The 23,786-nt window shown below is 47.1% G+C and overlaps 1 protein-coding gene across 2 annotated transcripts in view; it reads right to left on the bottom strand.

The window, feature by feature from the left end:
• The window catches only part of crtc3 (CREB regulated transcription coactivator 3), a 47,419-nt gene that overhangs the window by 14,078 nt on the left and 9,555 nt on the right, over positions 1-23,786 (bottom strand). For both annotated transcript variants that reach the window (XM_055662881.1, XM_055662883.1), the window contains exons 2-4: positions 17,730-17,840; positions 11,092-11,226; positions 5,943-6,004 (exon numbers count right to left, since the gene is read on the bottom strand). In XM_055662881.1, the coding sequence (XP_055518856.1) occupies positions 5,943-6,004; positions 11,092-11,226; positions 17,730-17,840 (308 nt within the window). The remainder of the gene's footprint in view (positions 1-5,942; positions 6,005-11,091; positions 11,227-17,729; positions 17,841-23,786) is intronic.

Genomic DNA, 23,786 nt, shown 5'->3' with positions numbered 1-23,786 from the left:
ACAGTCATGGAGTTGTAAGGAGAGAGATGGGGAGAGGAGTAGACGTGGAGCAGACTGGGAGCGGATGGGAACAAGGAGAAGGAGAGACCATGACAGGGGTAGAGAAAGGGGGGGAGGGGAGGTAGAGGGTAGGGACAGAGGTGGGAGAGAGGAGGGGGGGGAGAGAGGGGGTGAGGGGAGAGAGGGGGGCGAGATGGGAGAGGTGGGAGAGGGGGGAGAGGGGGGAGAGGGGGAGAGGGGAGGAGGGAGAGGGGGGAGAGGGGGGAGAGGGGGGAGAGGGGGAGAGGGGGGGGAGAGGGGGGAGAGGTGGGAGAGGGGGGAGAGATGAGAGATGGGAGAGGGGGAGAGATGGGAGAGATGGGAGGGGGGGGGAGGGGGGTGAGGGGAGGAGAGGGGGGAGAGGGGGGAGAGGTGGGAGAGGTGGGAGAGATGGGAGAGGTGGGAGAGGGGGAGAGGTGGGAGAGATGGGGGAAATGAGAGAGATGGGGGGGGGGGAAGAGGGGGAGAGCTGGTGCAGCATTAGGAGCGCGAGAGAGAGGGGGGTCTGGTGGAGCCCATGACACAGAGTGAGTCCCTGTAACGCCCACACAGAGTCCATTCAGGCCCCACAGCAGAAGTGTCCATGTGGCGGGGCTGGGAACTGGAAGTATCCTGTACTAATTCTGCCACCACCATCATCTATTGCAACAAGTGATGGCTCCCACTGATTGTCGCTGGAAGCTGACGTCCTTTTCGGGACAGCCGATGACAGCGATGTCAACATTTGAAACATGGAAGATGGACACAGGATAAGAAGAAGTGTCCATTCAAAGCTGCTGCTGCTGCTGCTGCTGCTGCCGCCTGCCCTGTCTGTGTGACCGTCAATCCTGCGGCCACATTGCAACTGAATGGTCAGTGAGGAGATGCATGTGAGTGCGGGTGGCATGATGAGACCTCTACCCCCCCGGGCACCCCCCTCTCACTGCTGCCTCGCGAACATTGGCCACAACCCTGACCTGCAGGACGTATCACTGGACTATCTGGACACAACCTCTCCCACGGCAAAAACCCGATTTTGTTCCCAGCTTCCGTTCTGACATTTTAAAAACTTTGCAAAAAGTTTAATGTAAGCTAGAGTCGAAACAAGGATTTGCAGATGCTGATGGGCTGAGGAAAAACACAAAATGCTGGAGTAACTCAGTGGGCCCAGCAGCACTCCTGGGGAACGTGGATTGGTGACGTTTCGGGTCGGGACCTAACCATAAACATCGCCTATCCGTTGTCCAGAGATGTTGCCTGACCCGCTGAGTTACTCCAGCATTGAGCGTCTTTCCTGAATAGGTTTGCCATCAGTACTGGTGTCCAAATTATACCTGTTCTCATCACCAACAGCGATCGGTACCCCAACCCGTTGATCATTTCTCTACATAGATTATCAGCCAGCACTCTGCTGGTTCACCAACACAGTTTGGGCTCATGACTGAGGGAGTTAAGGGCTGTCAAATGAAGGGGCAACTCGAGTCGTTTGCTATTCCCTCCTGCCAGTTTCTTTACTTGAGCAAAGTTCTGGCTAACCTCCGTACCTCTGAGAGGGAGGATATTTAAAACGTGGGGGAGACCAGGGTTCGTGATGGAGGGGGGTTGCTGTGACATCAAGCACCATGCATGGGTAATAATAATAACACAGCATCGTGGAGCAACACTCTGGACATGGAGTGGAAGACAAGCTTGTTAGCAGCTATGGTTAGCAGAAGCATAAGACCAAAGAGCAGGGAGGATCCGGTCAGCCACCCTAGTTAGTAGAATGAATTAGTGACCATCAGGGCTTTGTATCATTCGAGGAATTTAAAAAAAACATGAAGTAAAATAAAACATGGTAACACAAGGTTAAAACAGTGTACATTTCCAGTCAGAAATAAAGGCTTGTTGGAGCAATATTCTTCCACATTGCCATAGTACCATTGGTGAAGAGCAACCTGGCAGATGTACAACTATATATAGACCTCTGGGTTCAGTTAGATTTTTCTGGGAAGGACCACGTTGCCAGTTCCCACGGGTTTATTACTGGACTTGGCCACTTCACGCAACATGGGTGTCCAAACGTCACAGCGAGTTCACCACACATGGCTGACACTAGGCCAAACATCCACCATCACCCCTCCCCCACATCCCGCCCAGTACACTCCTCTCCCTCTCCGTAGAGGTGGGGTACAGGCACCCCCATCTTACTCAAATAACCACCATTCTTAAGTGAAGTTCAGGACACAGAGTGCTGGAGTAACTCAGAGGGTCAGGCAGCATCTGTGGAGAACATGGATAGGTGACGTTTCACAGAGTGCTGGAGTAACTCAGCGGGTGCAGCAGCATCTATGGAGCGATAGGCAACGTTTCGGGCCGAAACCCTTCCCGGTTTCGGCCCGAAACGGTGCGTATTTCCAGAAGGATTTCTGCCCAAAACGTTGCCCATTTCCTTCGCTCCATAGATGCTGCTGCACCACAACTCAGCAGGCCAGGCAGCATCTGTGGAGAACATGGATAGGTGACGTTTCTCAGAGTGCTGGAGTAACTCAGCGGGTCAGGCAGCATCTGTGGAGAACATGGATAGGTGACGTTTCACAGAGCGCTGGAGTAACTCAGCGGGTCAGGCAGCATCTGTGGAGAACATGAATTGGTGACGTTTCAGATTGGGACCCCATCTTCAGACCGATGCTTCAGTTACTCCAGCATTTTGTATCTTGCTTTCTAAAAACCTTTTTCCTCTGACTCTCAGTCTGAAGAAGGGTCTCAACCCGAAACATCACCCATTCCTTCTCTGCAGAGATGCTGCCTGTCCCGCTGAGTTACACCAGTAGTCTATTAGCCAAAGTTGCACACAGTGCTCGCAATTTGAGGAAGAACCTGTGGGAGGCAGTGGCGAGCTGTAATCCTGCTCCAATTTCACCAGGAGCGGGACATTTGCACAGTGGAGATTTGTTCAATGGAGTTTTCAGGAAGTCGAGCTGCTGTGGAACAGGCTTTAAAATATGTCTTCCAGCAATTAAATATCTGATCAAAGAATTAGACTGAAAATGCACAACATGAGTAGGAGAGTCTCAGTCTAAGAAGTGTCTCGACACGAAACGTCACCCATTCCTTCTCTCCAGAGATGCTGCCTGTCCCGCTGAGTTACTCCAGCTTTTTGTGTCTATCTCCCTCTAAAATGCATCTGTCCCAATGTCTCTTAAATGTTGTTTTTGTACCACACCCATTCACCGAAACGTCACCCATTCCTTCTCCCCTCTCAGTCTGAAGAAGAAACTCGACCCGAAACGTCACCCATTCCTTCTCTCCAGAGATGCTGCCTGTCCCGCTGAGTTACTCCAGCTTTTTCTGTCTGAGGTTTAGAGGGATATGGATCAAACACAGGCTGGTGGGACTAGAGTAGATGAGGCATCTCATTCAGCATGGGCAAGTTGGGCCGAAGGGCCTGTTTCCATGCTGTGTGACTTTATAACATGGATCATACATTGTGGTGGCATTTATATACGTTGCATTAAACTATTCAAAGACATCTTGTACTCACGGAAGCTCGCATCAAATCAGTCGAGAACCCCACCACACCCCACATTGCTCGCTACCCCATTCACCCTGCAACCACTACACTGTGGAACGTGCCCACAACACCTGAGATGGTTCTGAAGAAAAATCTAGACGCAAGGAACCGCAGATGCTGGATTCTTGCGAAAAACATAAAATGCTGGAGGAACTCAGCAGGTCAGGCAGCATCTGTGGAGGGAATGGACAGGAGATGTTTTGGGACAGCATCCTTCTTCAGACTGAGGGGGAGTGGGGTGGATAAAGCTGGAGGAGAGGGTGGTATTGGGGCAAAGCCTGGGCAAGGTATGTTCCCTTACCTTCCCCATCCGCGCCCACTCCTTCTCCCACCCCCACACCCAGCCCCCTCCTCATCTGGCTCTACCACGAGGTAATTCAAGAGTTCTCCCGAGTTTTCCCGATTCGAACTGGGAGAATGTCCGTAGCAGGTCCGTAGGAGTTCGTGGATGTCCCGTAGCGGCTCGAAATGCTCACGGTTAGGTATAAAAAGCAACCATTTTTTTTCATCTTGAGTATTTTTTTACTTGTGGATATATTTTTTGCATGGGTGGAAAAATGTCCCAAGTTTACTAGATGTCTCGAGTAGCTACCGTTAGCATTACGAGCCGCTACGAGACATCCACGAACTCCTACGGACCCGCTACGGACATTCTCCGAGTTCGAATCAGGGGACAACTCGGGAGAACTCTTGAATTACCTCGTACAGTGGGACGGGGCTTAACGCTAGGTCTTGACCCAGAAACATCGACTTGCATCCTTTGCTTCCACAGATGCCGCCTGTTCTTCCACACCTCTGCTATCTACAGTTCTTCAAACATAAACCTAGACCTCTGCTGGTTTAAACAATGCAGAAAAGGAGCAGTTTCCAGATTACAGCATCTTGGGCGCAGTTCCCTGCATTTAGATGTCCCCTTCCTCATAACCATATAACCATATAACAATTACAGCACAGAAACAGGCCATCTCGACCCTTCTAGTCCGTGCCGAACACATAATCTCCCATAGTCCCATATACCTGCGTTCAGAAAACCCCATTCCCTTCCCATCCATAAACATCCATGCAAATGAAAAGGAACCTGCCTCACCACCTTTGGAAGCATTCAACACATCACAAAAAGAAGTTACACCAAAGGTCTTGGGCGCCATTGCAGAATAGGTCCAAGTACCCTCCCTGCACACATCCTGAGATGTCCCCTTCCTCATGTGTAGGAAGGAACTGTAGATGCTGATTTAAACCGAAGATGGACACGAAAAGCTGGAGTAACTCAGCGGGACAGGCAGCATCTCTCTGGACAGAAGCAGCATTTTTGAGTCTGAAGAGAGAAACGGAATGGGTGACTGTCTCGACCATGAAACGCCACCTCATTTCCCCACTTCTCTCTCCCCATTGAGATGCTGCCTGTCAGGCAGCTAAGTTTGGGACTCCAGCAGATTTTTTAGTCTCTATCCCCCATCTCTTCTATCACTTCCCCAAGGCTTCATCTCTCCAACATCTCCATATGGACCACCATAGAAACAGAAAAAAAGGTCAGGAGGAGGCCATTCGGCCCTTCGAGCCTGCACCATTCACCATTCGATATGATCTTGGGATCATATTCCGTTTTCTAACTCTCTTCTGAAAACATCCAGTGAATTGGCCTCCACTGTCTTCTGTGGCAGAGAATTCCACAACTCTCTGGATGAAAACATTTTTGCTCATCTCAGTCCGAAATGGCCTACCTCTTATTCTTAAACTGTGTGACCCCTGGTTCTGGATTCCCCCAACATGGGGAACATTTTCCCTGCATCTAGCCTGTCCAATCCCTCAAGAATGTTATATGTTTCAATAGACAATAGACAATGGACAATGGATCCAAGCGGGTTGGAATACCAACGTGGGAACATTTACATTCTCAAGTCCCCGTGTGGGACCTGCCTGCCTCAAGTGCAAAACTTTCTTTAATCAGTCTTTATTGGACTTCAGTGTTATATCTTGCACTACCCGTTCTGTCGTGGGGTAGACTGACTCCCGCCTCCCCTCCCCAATCTTTGCACTACCCAATAATTTCCACTCGACATTTTAATTTCATCATCCTGTTGGCAGATCAATTTCCCTCGTGGGACAAATAAAGTTCTATCGCATCGTATTGTAAATGTTGCATCCTTTATCTGTGCACTGTGGACGGCTCGATTACATCGACCAATGGTCTTTTTCTTGACTGGATAACACCCAAAGAAAAGCTTTTTGCCGTTGCCTCGGTACACGTGACAACAAGAGACTTAAACGTTTAGAATGAATGGAAAGTTCAACAAAGACAATGATCGTACGTAACGCAAGAGACGTGACAGAGAGCAGAAGGCACGAGACGTGGAATCTCAAATAGTCTTACCTTCTCCAGCTGGTGTCTGGTGGTGGGGAGAGATAAACTGATCCGTACGGGGAACTGTCAAAGTGCACAGGTTAAGGACAACAATCGTCACAATAAATGAAACACCAAGGTAGACAAAAGTGCTGGAGAAACTCAGCGGGTGCAACAGCATAGAAACATAGACAATAGGTGTCGGAGCCTGCACCATTCGCCATTCAATATGATCATGGCTGATCATCCAACTCAGTATCCCATCCCTGCCATCTCTCCATACCCCCTGATCCCTTTAGCCACAAGGGCCACATCTTACTCCCTCTTAAATATCGCCAATGAACTGTGGCCTCAACAGCCTTCTGTGGCAGAGAATTCCAAAGATTCACCACTCTCTGTGTAAAAAATGATCTTGTGTAATAGACTTCCATCTTATCCTTAAACTGTGTGACCCCTTGTCCTGGACTTCCCCAACATCGGGAACAATCTTCTGCATCTAGTCTGTCCAACCCCTTAAGAATTTTGTAAGTTTCTATAAGATCCCCCCCCAATCTTCTAAATTCTAGCGAGTACAAGCCGAGTCGATCCAGTCTTTCTTCATATGAAAGTCCTGACATCCCAGGAATCAGTCTGGTGAACCTTCTCTGTACTCCCTCTATGGCAATAATGTCCTTCCTCAGATTAGGAGACCAGAACTGTACGCAATACTCCAGGTGTGGTCTCACCAAGACCTTGTACAACTGCAGTAGAACCTCCCTGCTCTTATACTCAAATCCTTTTGCTATGAAGCGAAGGAAATAACCATATAACCATATAACAATTACAGCACGGAAACAGGCCATCCCGGCCCCACAAGTCCGTGCCGAACAACTTTTTTTCCCTAGGCAACGTTTCGGGCCGAAACCCTTCTTCAGACTGATAAAACACCATTACCCCCTAAGTAGCAAAACATATTAACGCAGGACTGAACCCTATCTATTCCCCTCATGATCTTATACGCCTCTACATGATCACCCATCAACCTCCTGCGCTCCAAGTAATAAAGCACCAGCCTGTCCTCCCTCTCTCCAAAGCTCCAAACTCCTGGCCACACTTGCAAAAACTACTCTGCCATCTTTCCAGCTCAATGGCACCTCTCCGATCACAGCACGATCAAAACTGAACACAACACTTCAAGTGTGATCTCACTAACATCTTGTACAAATGCAACATTACGTCTCAACTTGGGAGGCCAGTTGGAGAATCAAGGAACTGTAGCAGATGTTGGTTTACAAAAAAAGGCGCAAAGTATTGGAGTAATTCAGTGGGTCAGGCACCATCTCTGGAGAACATGGGGAACCGTGGAAACGTCACCGATCCATGTTCACAAGTGATATTAGAATTAGGCCATTCGGCCCATCAAGTCCAATCTGCCATTCAAGCATGGCTGATCTCTGCCTCCTAATAACATTTTCTTGCCCTCTCCGCATAACCCTTGACACCCGTTCTAATCAAGATTTTGTCTATCCCTGCCTTAAAAATATCCACTGACTTGGCCTCCACAGCCCTATGTGGCAATTAATTCACAGATTAACTATGCTCTGACCTAAAGAAGAATAAAGAATGAAACGTCACCTATCCATGTCTCCACAGATGCTGCCTGACCTGCTGAGTTACTCCAGCACTCTGTGAAACGTCACCTATCCATGTTCTCCACAGGTGCAGCAGCATCTATGGAGCTAAGGAAATAGGCAACGTTTCGGGCCGAAACCCTTCTGGAAATAGGTAACGTTTTGGGCCAAAACCCTTCCGGGTTTCGGCCCGAAACGTTGCTATTTCCTTAGCCCATAGATGCTGCTTGAGTTACTCCAGCACTCTGTGCCCTTTCTTCTACATTCAATTCCCTGACTGATGAAGGCCAGTGTGCCAAAAGCCTCCTTCACCACCTTATCTACTGTGATCCTAATTAATGACATGTCTAATAAGAGTGTACTGATGTCAGCCATTCCTCAGTGCTGTAACCCATGGTGCCAGACAGGAACCCAAGCTCACATCTGTGATGGACCAGAACCTACTGAATTAGAGGTGAGCGCAATAATCTCTGAAGAAAAAGCTGAACATACCAGCTCACGATCAACTACAACACACATTCAGCTCGATGAGTAAGCTGCTGTCTCCTCTATTCAATGGAAACTATGACTAATGTACTGAGAAGGTACAAAGCAGTCAGCGTTTCCACTGCCACATAAAGTACAACTTGCTAACCAAAATATCGACCCCCATTTAAACTATGTGTGAGTAGGTCTATACAGCACCTCTTGAGAGTTCAACTAAAATTACCATGTACATGGTGGGAGAGTTTTTACACCTCTTTGTTGCCAAGGCCCTGATAGATCGCGTGTGCGTGTGCGTGTGCGTGTGCGTGTGAATAAAAACTGGGACTAGACTTAATTTAGTTTGTCGCCACACGTACCGAGGTACAGTGAAAAGCTTTTTTGTTGCCTGCTAACCAGTCAACGGAAATACTATACATGATTACATGAAGACATGCACATCATACAGTTATAAGATAAGAGGAATAACGTTTAGTGCAAGATAAAAGCCAGTAAAGTCTGATCAAGGATAGTCCGTGGGTCACCAATGAGGTAGATAGTAGTTCAGGACTGCTCTCTGGTTGTGGTAGGGTGGTTCATTTGCATGATAACAGCCGGGAAGAAACTGTCCCTGAATCTGGAGGTGTGCGTTTTCACACTTCTGTACCCCTTGCCTGATGGGAGAGGGGAAAAGAGGGAGTGACAGGATCTTAAAATATAAACTAAGCTTTTAAAATCTTGCTTGGGGGTGCTGATCAGTTGGAGAGAGTAGAACGGAAAGCTCGAAGATCGTGTGAGTCAAAGAGCTGACACCAATGATCAACAGTAAAATCTGTCAAATTGACAATTTCACCGAATTCAATTTTATCTGGGGTGGCTTTTGGTTTGTGAAGCTACAATGAACAAGGACTTCCTGTTCTCCAGCACTTTGCGTTTTGCTCAAGATTCTAGCAGCTCCTTGCATCGCCAGATCTGCCGGTGGTAGGTTTAAGCTTATTTTTAGACGGGATAAATAAACTGGAATATGTTACCCAGCAAAGCTACAGGCCCTTTGGCCCACCATTCACACGCATGTCACGATGTCAATCTCAACTAATCTCATCTGTCAGCACACGATCCTAACCCATCGGTTTCCTGCCTGATCATCTGTTTCTCTCAATGCCTCCTCTTCAATGTCGCCAGCATATCTGGTTCCAACACCTCTCCTGGCTGTGATCCAAGCAGCCTCCACTCTCTGCAAACATATCTTCAAGTGTGTTTTATTGTACCATGGTCCTAAACAGAACTAAGAAATTCTCACTTGCAGCAGCACAACAGAATATGTAAACATCGTACTTTGTAAACAATATAGAGAAAACCGTTATAAAAATATAAAGTGAAAAAACATCTCTGACTACATTCTAGCTTTGTCCCGCCCCCCTCCCCCGACATCAGTCCAAAGAAGGGTCTCGACCCGAAACGTCACCCATTCCTTCTCCCCAGAGATGCTGCCTGTCCCACTGAGTTACTCCAGCATTTTGTGTCTACCTTCGAAAAAAGTTATACATACATACATGGAAATTGCGTACAGTTTTGGTCTCCTAATCTGAGGAAAGACATTCTTGCCATAGAGGGAGTACAGAGAAGGTTCACCAGACTGATTCCTGGGATGGCAGGACTTTCATATGTAGAAAGACTGGATAGACTCGGCTTGTACACGCTAGAATTTAGAGGATTGAGGGGGGATCTTATAGAAACTTACAAAATTCTTAAGGGGTTGGACAGGCTAGATGCAGGAAGATTGTTCCCGATGTTGGGTGAGTCCAGAACAAGGGGTCACACAGTTTAAGGATAAGAGGGAAGTCTTTTAGGACCGAGATGAGAAAATCATTTTTTTACACAGAGAGTGGTGAATCTGTGGAATTCTCTGCCACCGAAGGTAGTTGAGGCCACAGTTCATTGGCTATATTTAAGAGGGAGTTAGATGTGGCCCTTGTGGCTAAAGGGATCAGGGGTATGGAGAGATGGCAGGGATGGGATACTGAGTTGGATGATCAGCCATGATCATATTGAATGGCAGTGCAGGCTCGAAGAGCCGAATGGCCTCTACTCCTGCACCTATTGTCTATGTTTCTATGAAATTCCTGCCTTACAAATCTCTTACAAACATTGTCTGTCTCATTTTAAAACTCTGCCCTTGGAAATAATTGTTCTGACCACACTATCTATACCTCTCAGAATATTATATACTTCTATCAGGTCTCCTCTCAACCTCTGATGTTCCAGGAAATACAATTGAAGTTCAACGTATCCTTACACCTAATGTCCTGCAATCCAGGCAGCAGTCTGGTGAACTTGTGCAGGAAGGAACTGCAGATGCTCATTTACACGGAAGATAGACACAAAAAGCTGGAGTAACTCAACGGGTCAGGCAGCATCTCTGAAGAAAAGGAATGGGTGACGTTTCAGATCGAGATCCTTCTTCAATCTGAGAGGGAGTCTAGAGATATGGAAGGACAAGGTGTGAAAATGAGACATCAAAGAGGACGAAGGTCAAGGAAAATATGGAATGGATCATTGTTAGCTCGGGGAAGATGGGATGAGCCAGGGATGCTGCCTGACCCGATGAGTTACTCCAGCTTTTTATGTCTATTCCAGTAAATTTCTTCTTGAAAGTCTCCGCATTCTTCCTATAATCGGGCGACGGAAACTGCAGGCAATATTGAAGGTGTGGCTTCAGCCACAGGTGTATAAAACTGCAACATGACTTTAGAACCTTTATACTGAATGATCTGAGCAACCACACACCTTCTTGACTGGTGTGACACTTTGAGGAAACTGTGATGATGGATCCCAAGACTCCTCTAAACTGCCCTCATTATCCATGGTTTCATCCTTTTCAATGTCATACTGTAACTGAATCTTTCCACCTCTGCCACCCTCCATTCAGGTGAACGTTGCACCCACATCATTCCTGTAATGGAACTGCACAAACGCCTCCACCTCTGGCCACTCCGCAACAAATCGAACGTTACCGACCTTCAGGATCCAAGTGAAGCCTTTAATTTCTAGGGCTTTCAGTGACGTGTGAGTGTGGGAAGAGACAGGGGCAGCAGAGTCAAGGATATTTGTCGGCCGTGCTTATCCACCGGGGACTGGCGGCGATGGGGAGACATCAGGTGATTTCGATCTCGCTGCACCCTCTCCACCAACCCATGGTGTCGTGTTCCCCGCATAGAGTCCAGCGTCGGGTGCATCAGTGTCTGTGGCGAAGAGAGAGAAAAAAAGTTTTAAACACAGTGGCACTACCTTGCAGCGCCACACACCTGGATTCAATCCTGACCCTGAATACGGGCGCTGTCTGTACGGAGTTTGCACGTTCTCCCCCTGACCTGCGTGGGTTTTTTCCCCGAGATCTTCAGTGTCCTCCCACACTCCAAAGACGTACAGGTTTGTAGGTTATTTGGTTTTGGTATAAATGTAAAATTGTCCCCGGTATGTGTAGGATAGTGTTAATGTACGGGTCGGTACAGACTCGGTGGGCCGAAGGGCCTGTTTCCGCGCTGTTTCTTTAAACTAAACTAAGCTAACCCCACCCTGCCATCATTCTGCCTTGCCAGATCAATGAGCCACCACCAATCCACACAGCAGTATCACCTTTCACCAGGGCCCTGGGCCGGCTACACACCATGTACTAGACAGGTGACATGTAGTGGCAACAGGGCTGCTCCACACCTGTACACACAGGTAATGGCACCTGAGGGTGCAGCTGAACTAGCTCCACTGATGTACCCCTTGTGGCACCTTCAGCACAGGTAAACACTCGAAAGTGCTCCACAGGTAACGTTGCCTATTTCCTTCGCTCCATAGATGCTGCCGCACCCGCTGAGTTTCTCCAGCACTTTTGTCTACCTTCGATTTCCCAGCATCTGCAGTTCCTTCTTAAACACCAATGACTTCATGACTCTAGTCCTAGACTCCAAGTGTAAGAAGGAACTGCAGAAGCTGGTTTAAACCGAAGATAGATACAAAAACCTGGAGTAACTCAGCGGGGCAGGCAGCATCTTTGGAGAGAAGGAATGGGTGACGTTTCGAGTCAAGACCCTTCTTCTTTGTCCCTCTGAGTTACTCCAGCTTGGTGTCTCTATCCAATGACTCCCATGACTCTAGAAGGCTGACTCCATGAATGACTCAATGGCATTTCGTTGTCTCTTAATTGAGACAATGATAATAAATTGAATCCAATCCAATGAATGACTCCATGAGCCTAGAAGACTGACTACATGCCTGAGTAACCTCTGCCTCAGTAAAGGAGGGGGTTGAGCCCTCTGCCTCCAGCACCTTTAAGGGCAGAGACTGGAGTTTTGAAATGGCAGCAGCGGATGCCTGCAGATATTTTGATAATTAACTTCATGCCCTGAAAGAGTGTGGTGACGTGGGGAAGGGGGAGGGGTACCTCCAGAGCAGAAACATAAAGACCTTGAGCAGGGCGAATGAACAAACAGGGGAGGACAGTAAACACAGATAGGGGTGACACAGCTCAGTCCCCAGCGTGCCAAGGCCAGCAGTGTGTGACACAACATGCCTTGCCCGGTCAACAGGCAAGTCAACTGTTTTATTATCACGTGTCCCAGATACAACAATGACATTCTTCCTCGCTACAGCTCAACACAATATGTAAACATCGTACAGTGTAAACAAAACAATAAACCAGAGAGGAAAAAGTTCAGTGTGTGTACATGTACATTGCCCTCCATAATGTTTGGGACAAAGACCCATCATTTATTTATTTATCTCTGTACTCCACAATTTGAGATTTGTAATAGAAAAAAAAAATCACGTGGTTAAAGTGCATATTGTCGGATTTTATTAAAGGGCATATGCATACATTTCTGGTTTGACGATGTGGAAATTACAGCTGTGACAATGTGCACTTTAATGATCTTTTTACAACTCTGTAGGTGAAAACGTGTTTCCTCGTCTCAATCCTAAATGGCCTACCCCTTATTCTTAAACTGTGACCCCCGGTTCTAGACTCCCCCAACATGGGACTGTTCGGAATGGACTCCTTGTGTGACTGGCCAAGGGGGAAGATGGGCCTGCTCACATCCGCCCAACGTCAGGCCTATCAACATTGTGCACACACACACACAGATACACAGATACATACAAGGAAATGGACACACACACACAGATACATACAAGGACACATACACATGTGAACACACACATACATGGACACACACATACACGGACGGACACACACACAGACACATGTAGACATACACACATGTAGACATACATACACGGACACACACACATACGCACACAGACATGTAGACATACGCACGCACACACGCAACCAGAGTTACTGGTTTATCAACAACCAACAATGTGCTGGAGGCACCAAGCAGGTTGGGCAGCTTCTGTGGGTGGGAAAGAACCGTGGATGTCTCAGCTCGAAATCCTGCATCAGGATTCTGATCATTCTCATCATTGTATCTCCAACTGGTAGCGTGACGTCAACCCTGCCAACGTCTCCACCCCCCTCTAACCTCACACTCACCCTGACTCACTCTAACCTCACCCCCTCTGTACATGCAGCACTACATTCACTTTCCATCAATCCCAGCCTAATTATCATTATCCACCCTTTGATAAATCACTCAAAAACATTACCCCACTGCTATAAAGGCACTAAATGTAGCTGCCACGGAACGCAGGGGCGATACATACTAAGGGACTGTGGTACACTGTGAAATCGACAGACGGATGTAGGGTTGGGTGTTTATGTGTGGTGCTATTTTCATGATATTTATTTTAGTTGTTTATCTTTTTTTAATATTTTACCTTGTATGTATCGTTAGCTTTTAGAAATGTTTGAATGGTGCACTGACTGGCTGACATTTTTAAATTTTGTTGTACATAGTTCATGTTACAATGACAATAAAGAAACTATATTCTATTCAGTGCACCCTCCAAGTTATGTCACTGACTCACAACTCTGGGTGAAAACATTTTTCCTCATCTCAGTCCTAAATGGTCTACCCCTTATTCTTAAACTGTGTGACCCCTGGTTCTGGACTCCCCCAACATGCATTATTCGACACAGTTCAACCCACTGGTCGAACCACCATGGTTTAGTTGACTAATGGTGTCACAACATAAGCACACAATCCTCTGTCCCACCAGCATCTCGCCTGGCACTTCCTCAGTCTGAAGTGTTAACTGTTCAGTGAGTGAATCAGAATATCAGTGTCGCAGTAAACAGGTCTAATGTTGCTCTGGTGCTGTCTGCACCTCTCCAGCACTGTGACATCGATGAGGCCTCACACCTTCAGGGTCAATCAGGCTCAGCGGGTTATTTTAATACCAGCTCCAACACTGAACGTATGTATCGAATATAAAGTAGATGGGTGGTTACGGTGGCGCAGCGGCACAGTTGCTGCCTTACAGCAAATACAGCGCCGGAGACTCGGGTTCGACCCCGACTACGGGCGCTGTCTGTTCGTTCTCCCCGTGACCTGCGTGGGTTTTCTCCGAGATCTTCCGTTTCCTCCCACGCTCCAAAGACGTACAGGTTTGTAGGTTAATTGGCTTGGTAAATGTAAAAATTGTCCCGAGTGGGTGTAGGATAGTGTTAGTGTGCGGGGATCGCTGGTCGGCGCGGACCCGGTGGGCTGAAGTGCCTGTTTCCGCGCTGTATCTCTGTAAACTAAACTAACATAAACTAAACTAGAGAACTTATTAGCTGAAGATAGACACAGAAGGGTCGGGACCCTGAAACGTCACCTATTCCTTCTCTCCATAGATGCTGCCTCACCCGCTGAGTTCCTCCAGCTTTTTTGTCTACCTTGGATTTTTCCAGCATCTGCAGCTCTTTCTTAAACACAAAATGCTGGAGTAACTCAGCGGGACAGGCAGCATCTCTGGAGAGAAGGAGGGAAGGATGAGAAAGAATCTCCAGACTACAAAAGAAACGAACATTGCCTGGTCTATCACAGGCATTGACCTCCCCACCATCGAAAGGATGTATTCGCAGCTCGATCTCAAAAAGACAGCCAATATCATCAGTGACATACAACACCCTGGCCACACTTTCATTTCACTCCCACCATCGAGAAGAAGGTACAGGAGTCTGAAAACTGTAAAGTCCAGCAAATCTCAGAGAACTCTTCTCAAAATTCTCCTGTCCATTCCCTCCTCAGATGCTGCCTGACCTGCTGAGTACCTCCACGTCATTAATCAGCTGGAACCACAAGAGGCGACTTCCAGGGAAATAGTAAATTGTCCAAAATAAGTGAAAGCTATTCATGCTACTAAATCTTAACTAAAGGATAAGCATTTAACTGAAATATTCACGACTGCAGCGTGTTTCAGTCACAAATGTGGACTGCTTAATAAAATAGGTCAGGGCAGACCTTCTGATGTTTGGTAGTATCGTAATCTAATCCCATGATCTGAACACTCAGAAACAAGTTTAAGTCGTTCAAAATTGACATTCGATCCACAAGATTTGATTACAATCTTAAAATGTTGGATATTCTTATAAATAAGAAGATGAAAGCATTTGCTCAGAAATTCATTGCAGCCTGATTCAATTACAGATAGGAGTAGGAATGAAAGAGTAGGCAATTTTAACTTCCCTAAAATTGACTGGAGCTAACTTAGTGATCAACATGAGACACGTTGTTGAGTGTGTTCCAGGGAAATGTGATGAAGCAACGTGTAGATGACTCTATGAACGGACATTATCTATCAGGAAATGACTAGAAACAAAGAACTGTGGATGTTAACACCAAAGATAGACATAAAGTGCTGGAGATCAGACAACATAGAAACATAGAAATTAGGTGCAGGAGTAGGCCATTCGGCCCTTCGAGCCTGCACCGCCATTCAATATGATCATGGCTGATCATCCAACTCAGTATCCCGTACCTGCCTTCTCTCCATACCCTCTGATCCCTTAGCCACAAGGGCCACATCTAACTCCCTCTTAAATATAGCCAACGAACTGGCCTCAACTACCCTCTGCGGCAGAGAGTTCCAGAGATTCACCACTCTCTGTGTGAAAAAGGTTCTTCTCATCTCGGTTTTAAAGGATTTCCCCCTTATCCTTAAGCTGTGACCCCTTGTCCTGGACTTCCCCAACATCGGGAGCAATCTTCCTGTATCTAGCCTGTCCACAACCCCTTAAGAATTTTGTAAGTTTCTATAAGTTCCTAATTTGACCCAATGTGCTGGAGTAACTCGGAGGGTTAGGCAACATCTCTGGAGAAAAAGCATGGGTGAAGTTTTGGTGATGAAAAGTCAGCGACCTTTTTCTCCAGAGCTGCTGCCTAACCTGCCGAGTTACTCCAGCACATTGGGTCAAATTAGGACAGCTTTGATCTACAAGTTGAATAGTCAGCCATAGAAGTGGACAAGGCAAGGGCTTGTCCCACTTGGCAATTTTATTGGCGACTGTCGGCATCATTGATTGGCGTATCAGGTCACCGATAAAGTCGCGGCGTGGTGACGTATTGACCCGTCTCCTCAAGTGTCGCAACATTTTTTGTTGTTGAAATGTTCAAAGTCTTTCGGCCACCCTGATTCGTCAGTCAATGACGCCGGCAGTCGCCGAAGAAAATCGCCCTGGGACAGGCCCTTCATTGGCTCATCGGGAACAGTTGTGGCTCTGCTGCAGAATATCAAAGGGAAAGGCAACAGCACACGGTGTTGCCAATAATCAGTTGCAAGTCCCTGACATTACTGGAGAGATTTACAGATGATTACAGAATGCCACAGGACATTCTTCTTCCCTGTGGCTATCAAACTTTACAACTCCTCCTCCTTCTTGTCGTGGCGAGGGGTAGAGTGAGAATGACTAGCTCCAAGATCTTCGCTCTCCTCCCACATTCCAAAGACGTACAGGTTTGTAGATTAATTGGCTTGGTATGAGTGTAAATTGTCCCTAGTGTGTCTAGGCTTGTGTTAATGTGTGGGGATCCCTGGTTGGTGCAGACTCGATGGGCCGAAGGGACTGTTTTTGTGCTGTACCTCTAAAACTAAACAAAAAAATGGAATTTCCCCGTGCAGCTGCATGTGTGACAAATAAAACGATTTAGTCGACTATTGAGAGGACGAGGCAACTCTGCCATTGACGGTTAAGTCCATGGCAGGTCGAGGCAACTCTGCCATAGAGGGAGTGCAGAGAAGGTTCACCAGACTGATTCCTGGGATGTCAGGACTGTCTTATGAAGAAAGACTGAATAGACTTGGTTTATACTCTCTAGAATTTAGGAGATTGAGGGGGGATCTTATAGAAACTTACAAAATTCTTAAGGGGTTGGACAGGCTAGATGCAGGAAGATTGCTCCCGATGTTAGGGAAGTCCAGGACAAGGGGTCACAGCTTACGGATAAGGGGGAAATCCTTTAAAACCGAGATGAGAAGAACTTTTTTCACACAGAGAGTGGTGAATCTCTGGAACTCTCTGCCACAGAGGGTAGTTGAGGCCACAGTTCATTGGCTATATTTAAGAGGGAGTTAGATGTGGCCCTTGTGGCTAAGGGGATTAGGGGGTATGGAGAGAAGGCAGGTACGGGATACTGAGTTGGATGATCAGCCATGATCATATTAAATGGCGGTGCAGGCTCGAAGGGCCGAATGGCCTACTCCTGCACTTAATTTCTATGTTTCTAAGTGAGAGAGATGGGAAGGCAAGCAGCTCTGGAGGGCAGAGAGGAAACAACAACAAGTTGGAGCCTTGCCCTTCAACGCTTACCTGAAAGTCATGCGAGTTGTTGCCAATCTGGTTAACGTTCGGTAAGGATCCTCCATAATACTGTGCCCGGGTCTGTGCCAATCGTAAATGGTGCAGCTTGTGAAACTGAACCTGGGAACAATTAGAAAGTGAAGTCAGTCTAGAGTTACTCAAACATCAACAACAATGCATCTATAGAAACATAGACAACATAGAAAATAGGTGCAGGAGTAGGCCATTCGGCCCTTTGAGCCAGCACCGCCATTCAACATGATCATGGCTGATCATCTAAAATCAGTACCCCATTCCTGCCTTCTCCCCGTATCCATTGATTCCGTTACCCCTAAGAGCTAAATCTAACTCTCTCTTGAAAACATCCAGTGAATTGGCCTCCACTGCCTTCTGTAGCAGAGAATTCCACAGATTCACAACTCTCTGGGTGAAAACATGTTTCCTTATCTCCGTTTTAAATGGCCTCTCGTGTGTTGGGAGTGGATGTGAAAGTCGGATAACATAGAACTCATGTGATCAGGTGATCAATGGTCAGCCTGGACTCGGTGGGACGAAGGGCCTGTTTCCATGCTGTAAACATTCTAAACTGTCCCTAGTGTGTGTAGGCTGGTGTTGGTGAGAGGGGATCGCTGGTCGGTGAGGTCTTGATGGGCCAAAGGGCATGTTTCCGCCTTGTATCTCTAAATTTAAACATTAAACTTAACTAAACCTTTTTAATCACTGAACACGTCTTATAGATTATTTTCCTATTTATGTGTTTCTGGGACTTGGAGGTCACAGGCAAGGCTGGCTCTGCAGACATTGAGGAGGGGGAAGGCTTTTCTCACAGAGTGTTGTGAAACTTTGGAATTCTCTAGCCTGTGGAGGATGAGCCATTGACAGCAAAAATAGACCAATTGTTGAGGAAGTCAAGGTTTCTGTGAATGAAGCCAAGCCAAGGTTAGATCAGTGGTTTAGTTTAGGTAAATTTAGAGATACAGCATGGAAACAGGCCCATCGTCTCACCGAGTCGAGGCTGACCATCGATCACCCGTTCACATGAGTTCCACGTTATCCCGTTTCCACGTTCACTCCCACCGCACTCGAGGCAATTTACAACCAACCCACAAACCTGTACGTCTTTGGGATGTGGGAAGAAACCGGAGCTCCTGCAGGAAACCCACGCAGTCACAGGGAGAACATGCAAACTCCACACAGGCAGCACTCGAGGTCAGGATCAATCACGTGTGCGTCTGTCTCTGGCGCTGTGAGGCGGCCGTGATGTTACTGAACGGCAGCTTACAGTGAGGGCCCACTCCTGCCCCTAGCTCGGATATAGGTCCCACTGCCCACCCTCTGGGCTACAGCAGAAGACTATCAGGAGTTAACCACCAGTCGGACTGGAGTCGCAGGCAGGCCTGACCAAGTGCAGAACAGATTTCCAACCATGAAGCGTGACTATTTCGACATAAAGGACATTTGTATTTGGAAGTGAGAATGCCGGCAATATTGCAGATGCTCAGTTTGAACCAAAGCCAAGAATTTCATGGCTGTCGTTGTGGATGCTAGTTGTTTATTCCACATCTACTTGATGATGGGAATTTTAAATTACCCAGCTGCTGTGGTAGGCTTTGAACTGATGGATTCACTTGGCTTGTTTGTGGGTCGGTGGGACTGTCATACAAGGAGACGTTGAGCAGTTTGACTTTCCACGGTCTCCCATTCAGAAGAACGGCAGGTGATATTGAAATAAACAAACTCATCAGAGTTCAACGAGGTTCTCATAGGAATGAAGTTTACCCTGGGCCAGGAGTCCAGAACCAGGGACCACAGATCCATATAACATGGATACAGGCCCTTCAGCCCCACAGTCCATGCTAACCAAGATGCCCCATCTAAGCTAGATCCATTTGCCCACATTTGACCCATCTCTCTCAACCTCTCCTATCCATGTATTTGTCCAAATGTCTTTCAAATGTTATAGTACCTGCCTCAACTACCTCTTATGGCAGCTTGTTTTATTAACCCTTTGTGTGAAAAAGTTGCCCTTCAGGTTCCTATTGTCGTTTCCCTCCCACATCATATAATATCAATGGATATTTTTAAGGCAGAGATAGATAGATTCTTGATTAGTATGGGTGTCAGGGGTTATGGGGAGAAGGCAGGAGAATGGGGTTAGGGAGAGAGATAGATCAGCCATGATTGAATGGTGAAGTACACTTGATGGGCCGAATGGTCAAATTCTGCTCCTATCACTTGTGACCTTCAGCCCACGACCCTTGCTTCTTGTTTCCCCTCCCTTGGATACAAGACTGTGCAATAATTCTATCTATTCCACTCATAATTTACACACCTGTCAGATCACCCTTCAGCCTATATAAGCTCTCAGTCAGGGCTAGGTTAGGTTATTCAGGTCTGGGAAATGGGAGAAAGACAACAAATGCTGGAGAAACTCAGCGGGACAGGCAGCATCTATGGAGTGAAGGAATAGGCGACTTTTCGGGTCAAGACCCTTCTTCATACTGATGTCGGGGAGGGAGGGGCAGGGGCGGGGAAGAGGCAGAGACAGTGGGAGAGCTGGGAAGGGGTGGGGAAGGAGGGAGAAAGCAGGGACTACCTGAAATTGGAGAAGTCAATGTTCACACCGCTGGGGTGTAAACTACCGAAGCGGAATATGAGGTGCTGCTCCTCCAATTTGCGGTGGGACACACTCTGGCCATGGAGGAGGCCCAGGACAGAAAGGTCGGATTTGGATTCAAATGGGAGATGACTTTTCAGAAGTCTTTCGTGTGAAGCTCTGTGGATGCTTTTGTTACATTTAAAGGAGAAATTAATAGGAAACATAAGAATATGGAGCACAGGCAATAATAAGGCTGAAGTTGAGAGCCATTCAGGATATTGGTACACGATAGTCTACCCAAAGAACACAGACAGGTACAGGCTCTTCAGCCCACAATATCCATGCTGAACATGATGACAAGGTAAACTAAACTATCCATCCTGCACATAGTCCATATCCTTCCATCCCTTGAATATCCATGTGCCTGTCTAAAAGCCTCCTCCACCAGACTTGTATCTGCCTCCACCACCACCTCCAGCAACATATTCCAGGCACCCACCACTCTCTGTGTAAAATAACTTGTCCCGCACATCTCCTCTAAATTTCCCTCCACTCAGCTTCAAGCTTTGCCCACTAGTCTTTGACATTTCCACTCTGGGAAAAAGATTCTGACTGTCTACCCTATCTATGCCTCTCATCATTTTATATTCTCCTGCTTCTACCTCGAGGAATTCTTAGATTAGTTTAGTTTAGAGCAGGTGAACAGGCCCCTTGACCCACAGAGTCCACAGCGACCAGCGATCGCCTACACACAATACGGACAGTTTACAACCAAAGTCAATTAACCTACAAACCTGCACGTCTTTGGAATGTGGGTGAAAGCTGGAGCACGGGGTCACGGGAAGAACGTACAAACTCCGTACAGGCAGCACCCATAGTCAGGATCGAACCCGGGTCTCTGGCGCTGTAAGGCAGCAACTATACCGCTGCGCCACTTTTTCTGAAAGGGTCTTGCAGTTAATAACTGCACTGCTGCAAGATGGAAGATTTTCATCACCATCTCAGGTCTGGTTCAACATTACAGGTCTTGCCAACAACACCCATCAGCTATAAATGAATAATTGTGCGAAACTAGAACGAGATAACAAGTGCCAGCCCTCGCTAAAGACGGCATCCAATAAAGAACCATGGGCTTTCAGTTATTCCATAATACTTTAGGCAAGGCTTGAGAGAGGGATAGCTGCAGCTTTAAAACAATAACAATGCGTGGCCAACTCAGCCCGATGCAACCTAACAAGTCTTATGGGCACTGCAACACAGTTCAGGTGCTACAACAGAGAGCAGATAGAATCAGTATCAGAAACCAAACCTAGTTTGTTGAATGAACAAAAATGTAGTTGTTCCTTTGTGTTCATATATATGTGACCTTTTGCAAACTTGTAATTTGCCAAAATACATTTCATCTCCGAGTGTCTGCGTAATCTCTGCGCTTTCTTAATTATCAATGCAGTTAATGCCTAACTGCACAGGTACCGACCTCCCCACCATCAAAGGTCCATCACAGTACTGACCTCCCCACTATCATCGAAGGTCCATCACAGTACTGGACCTCCCCACCATCAATGGGATCTACAGGAGTCGCTGCCACAATAGGCAGCCAGCATCATCAGAGACCCACACCACCCTGGCCACGCTCTCATCTCACTGCTACCATTGGGAGGAAGGTACAGGAGCCTGAAAACGTGACCTCCAGGTTCAAGAACAGCTTCTTTCGAACAACCATCAGGCTCTTGGACACTGCACAACACTAGACCTCAGCAACTGTGATCTAACACGGACTGAATCTTTGATCGCCCTACGGAGTTTGGTTGCACACAATGATGTTTACCTGGTATTATTGTTATTAAATTGTTTTATAATTGATGATTACAGAGTTATCTGTGTGTTGCGGCACTAATGGGCCTGTTAAGATACAGAACATAGCCGCCCATTGTTCTATTGCTGGTACATAGAACAATGAAATACCCTTGACTCTTGATGTGGGCAACAATTAGAGGTTACTGGGCTAGCAACTGGAGACAAGCACTCTGCCCTCTGGAAAACATAAACTCAATTAATTAAATAAGCCTAAAATTAACGAGCTGCTATAGCAACCTTAACATTGCACCTTCCACACTGTTGTTGAAACCTAGTTCACATATCCACACCCTGTCTGGCAGTGATATGATCCACTAATGAGGCAGAATTCATACCGTCATAAGGGATAGGAACAGAATTAGGCCATTCAGCCCATCAAGAATGCACTTTTTTAGTTTTAGAGATACAGCTTGGACAGAAATAGGCCCTTCGGCCCACCGTGTCAGCACCAACCACCAATCCCCACACATTAACACTATCCTACACACACTAGGGACAATTTACACTTAAACCAATCCAATTACCCTACAAACCTGCACGTCTTTGGAGTATGGGGGGAAACCAAAGATCTCAGAGAAAACCCACACGGTCACGGAGAGAACGTACAAACTCCGTACAGACAGCACCCGTAGTCTGGCGTTGCAATGCAGCAACTGCACCACTGCACCGCCGTGCTGCCCTCATTTGTCCAGTGTGCAGAGTGGAGTGAGTGTATATACTGGAGTGCATGAGCTACAAGGAGAGGTTGGATAAACTGGAAGGACACAGAGTGCTGGAGTAACTCAGCGGGTCAGGCAGCATCTGTGGAGAACATGGATAGGTGACGTTTCACAGAGTGCTGGAGTAACTCAGCGGGTGCAGCAGCATCTATGGAGCTAAGGAAATAGGCAACGTTTCGGGCCGAAACCCGGAAGGGTTTCGGCCCGAAACGTTACCTATTTCCAGAAGGGTTTCGGCCCGAAACGTTACCTATTTCCAGAAGGGTTTTGGCCCGAAACGTTACCTATGTCCAGAAGGGTTTCGGCCCGAAACTTTGCCTATTTCCTTAGCTCCATAGATGCTGCTGCACCTGTGGAGAACATGGATAGGTGACGTTTCACAGAGTGCTGGAGTAACTCAGTGGGTCAGGCAGCATCTGTGGAGAACATGGATAGGTGACGTTTCACAGAGTGCTGGAGTAACTCAGCGGGTCAGGCAGCATCTGTGGAGAACATGGATAGGTGGCATTTCACAAAGTGCTGGAGTAACTCAGCGGGTCAGGCAGCACCTATGGAGAACATGAATAGGTGATGTTTCGGGTCGGGACCTTTCTTCAGACTGATTGTAGGGGGACTATTTTCTCTGGAGAACTGGTTCAGAGCAGAGCAAACAGAAGTGTATAAAGTTATGAAAGGCATAGATAGGGTAGGCAGTTAATAACATGAGATAGTTTGCATTCTCATGGCCTTGTGAGCTTCGATACACAAAGGGTTCCTATGATTCCAGGAGATGGCTGTGATGGGAGTGTTGGAAGGTATCCTGCATCCACACTACTGCACCTTGTCTCTTGTATAAAAGCTGGATAAACACCACCAAACACAAAAGTGTTGAGGGAACCTGCAGCTGGCTGA

This window comes from Leucoraja erinacea, chromosome 36 (genome assembly GCF_028641065.1).
Source record: "Leucoraja erinacea ecotype New England chromosome 36, Leri_hhj_1, whole genome shotgun sequence".
Lineage (NCBI taxonomy): Eukaryota > Metazoa > Chordata > Chondrichthyes > Rajiformes > Rajidae > Leucoraja > Leucoraja erinaceus.
The sequence above is the reverse complement of the archived record's forward strand: the minus strand, read 5'-3'. Positions and strand labels throughout refer to the sequence as shown.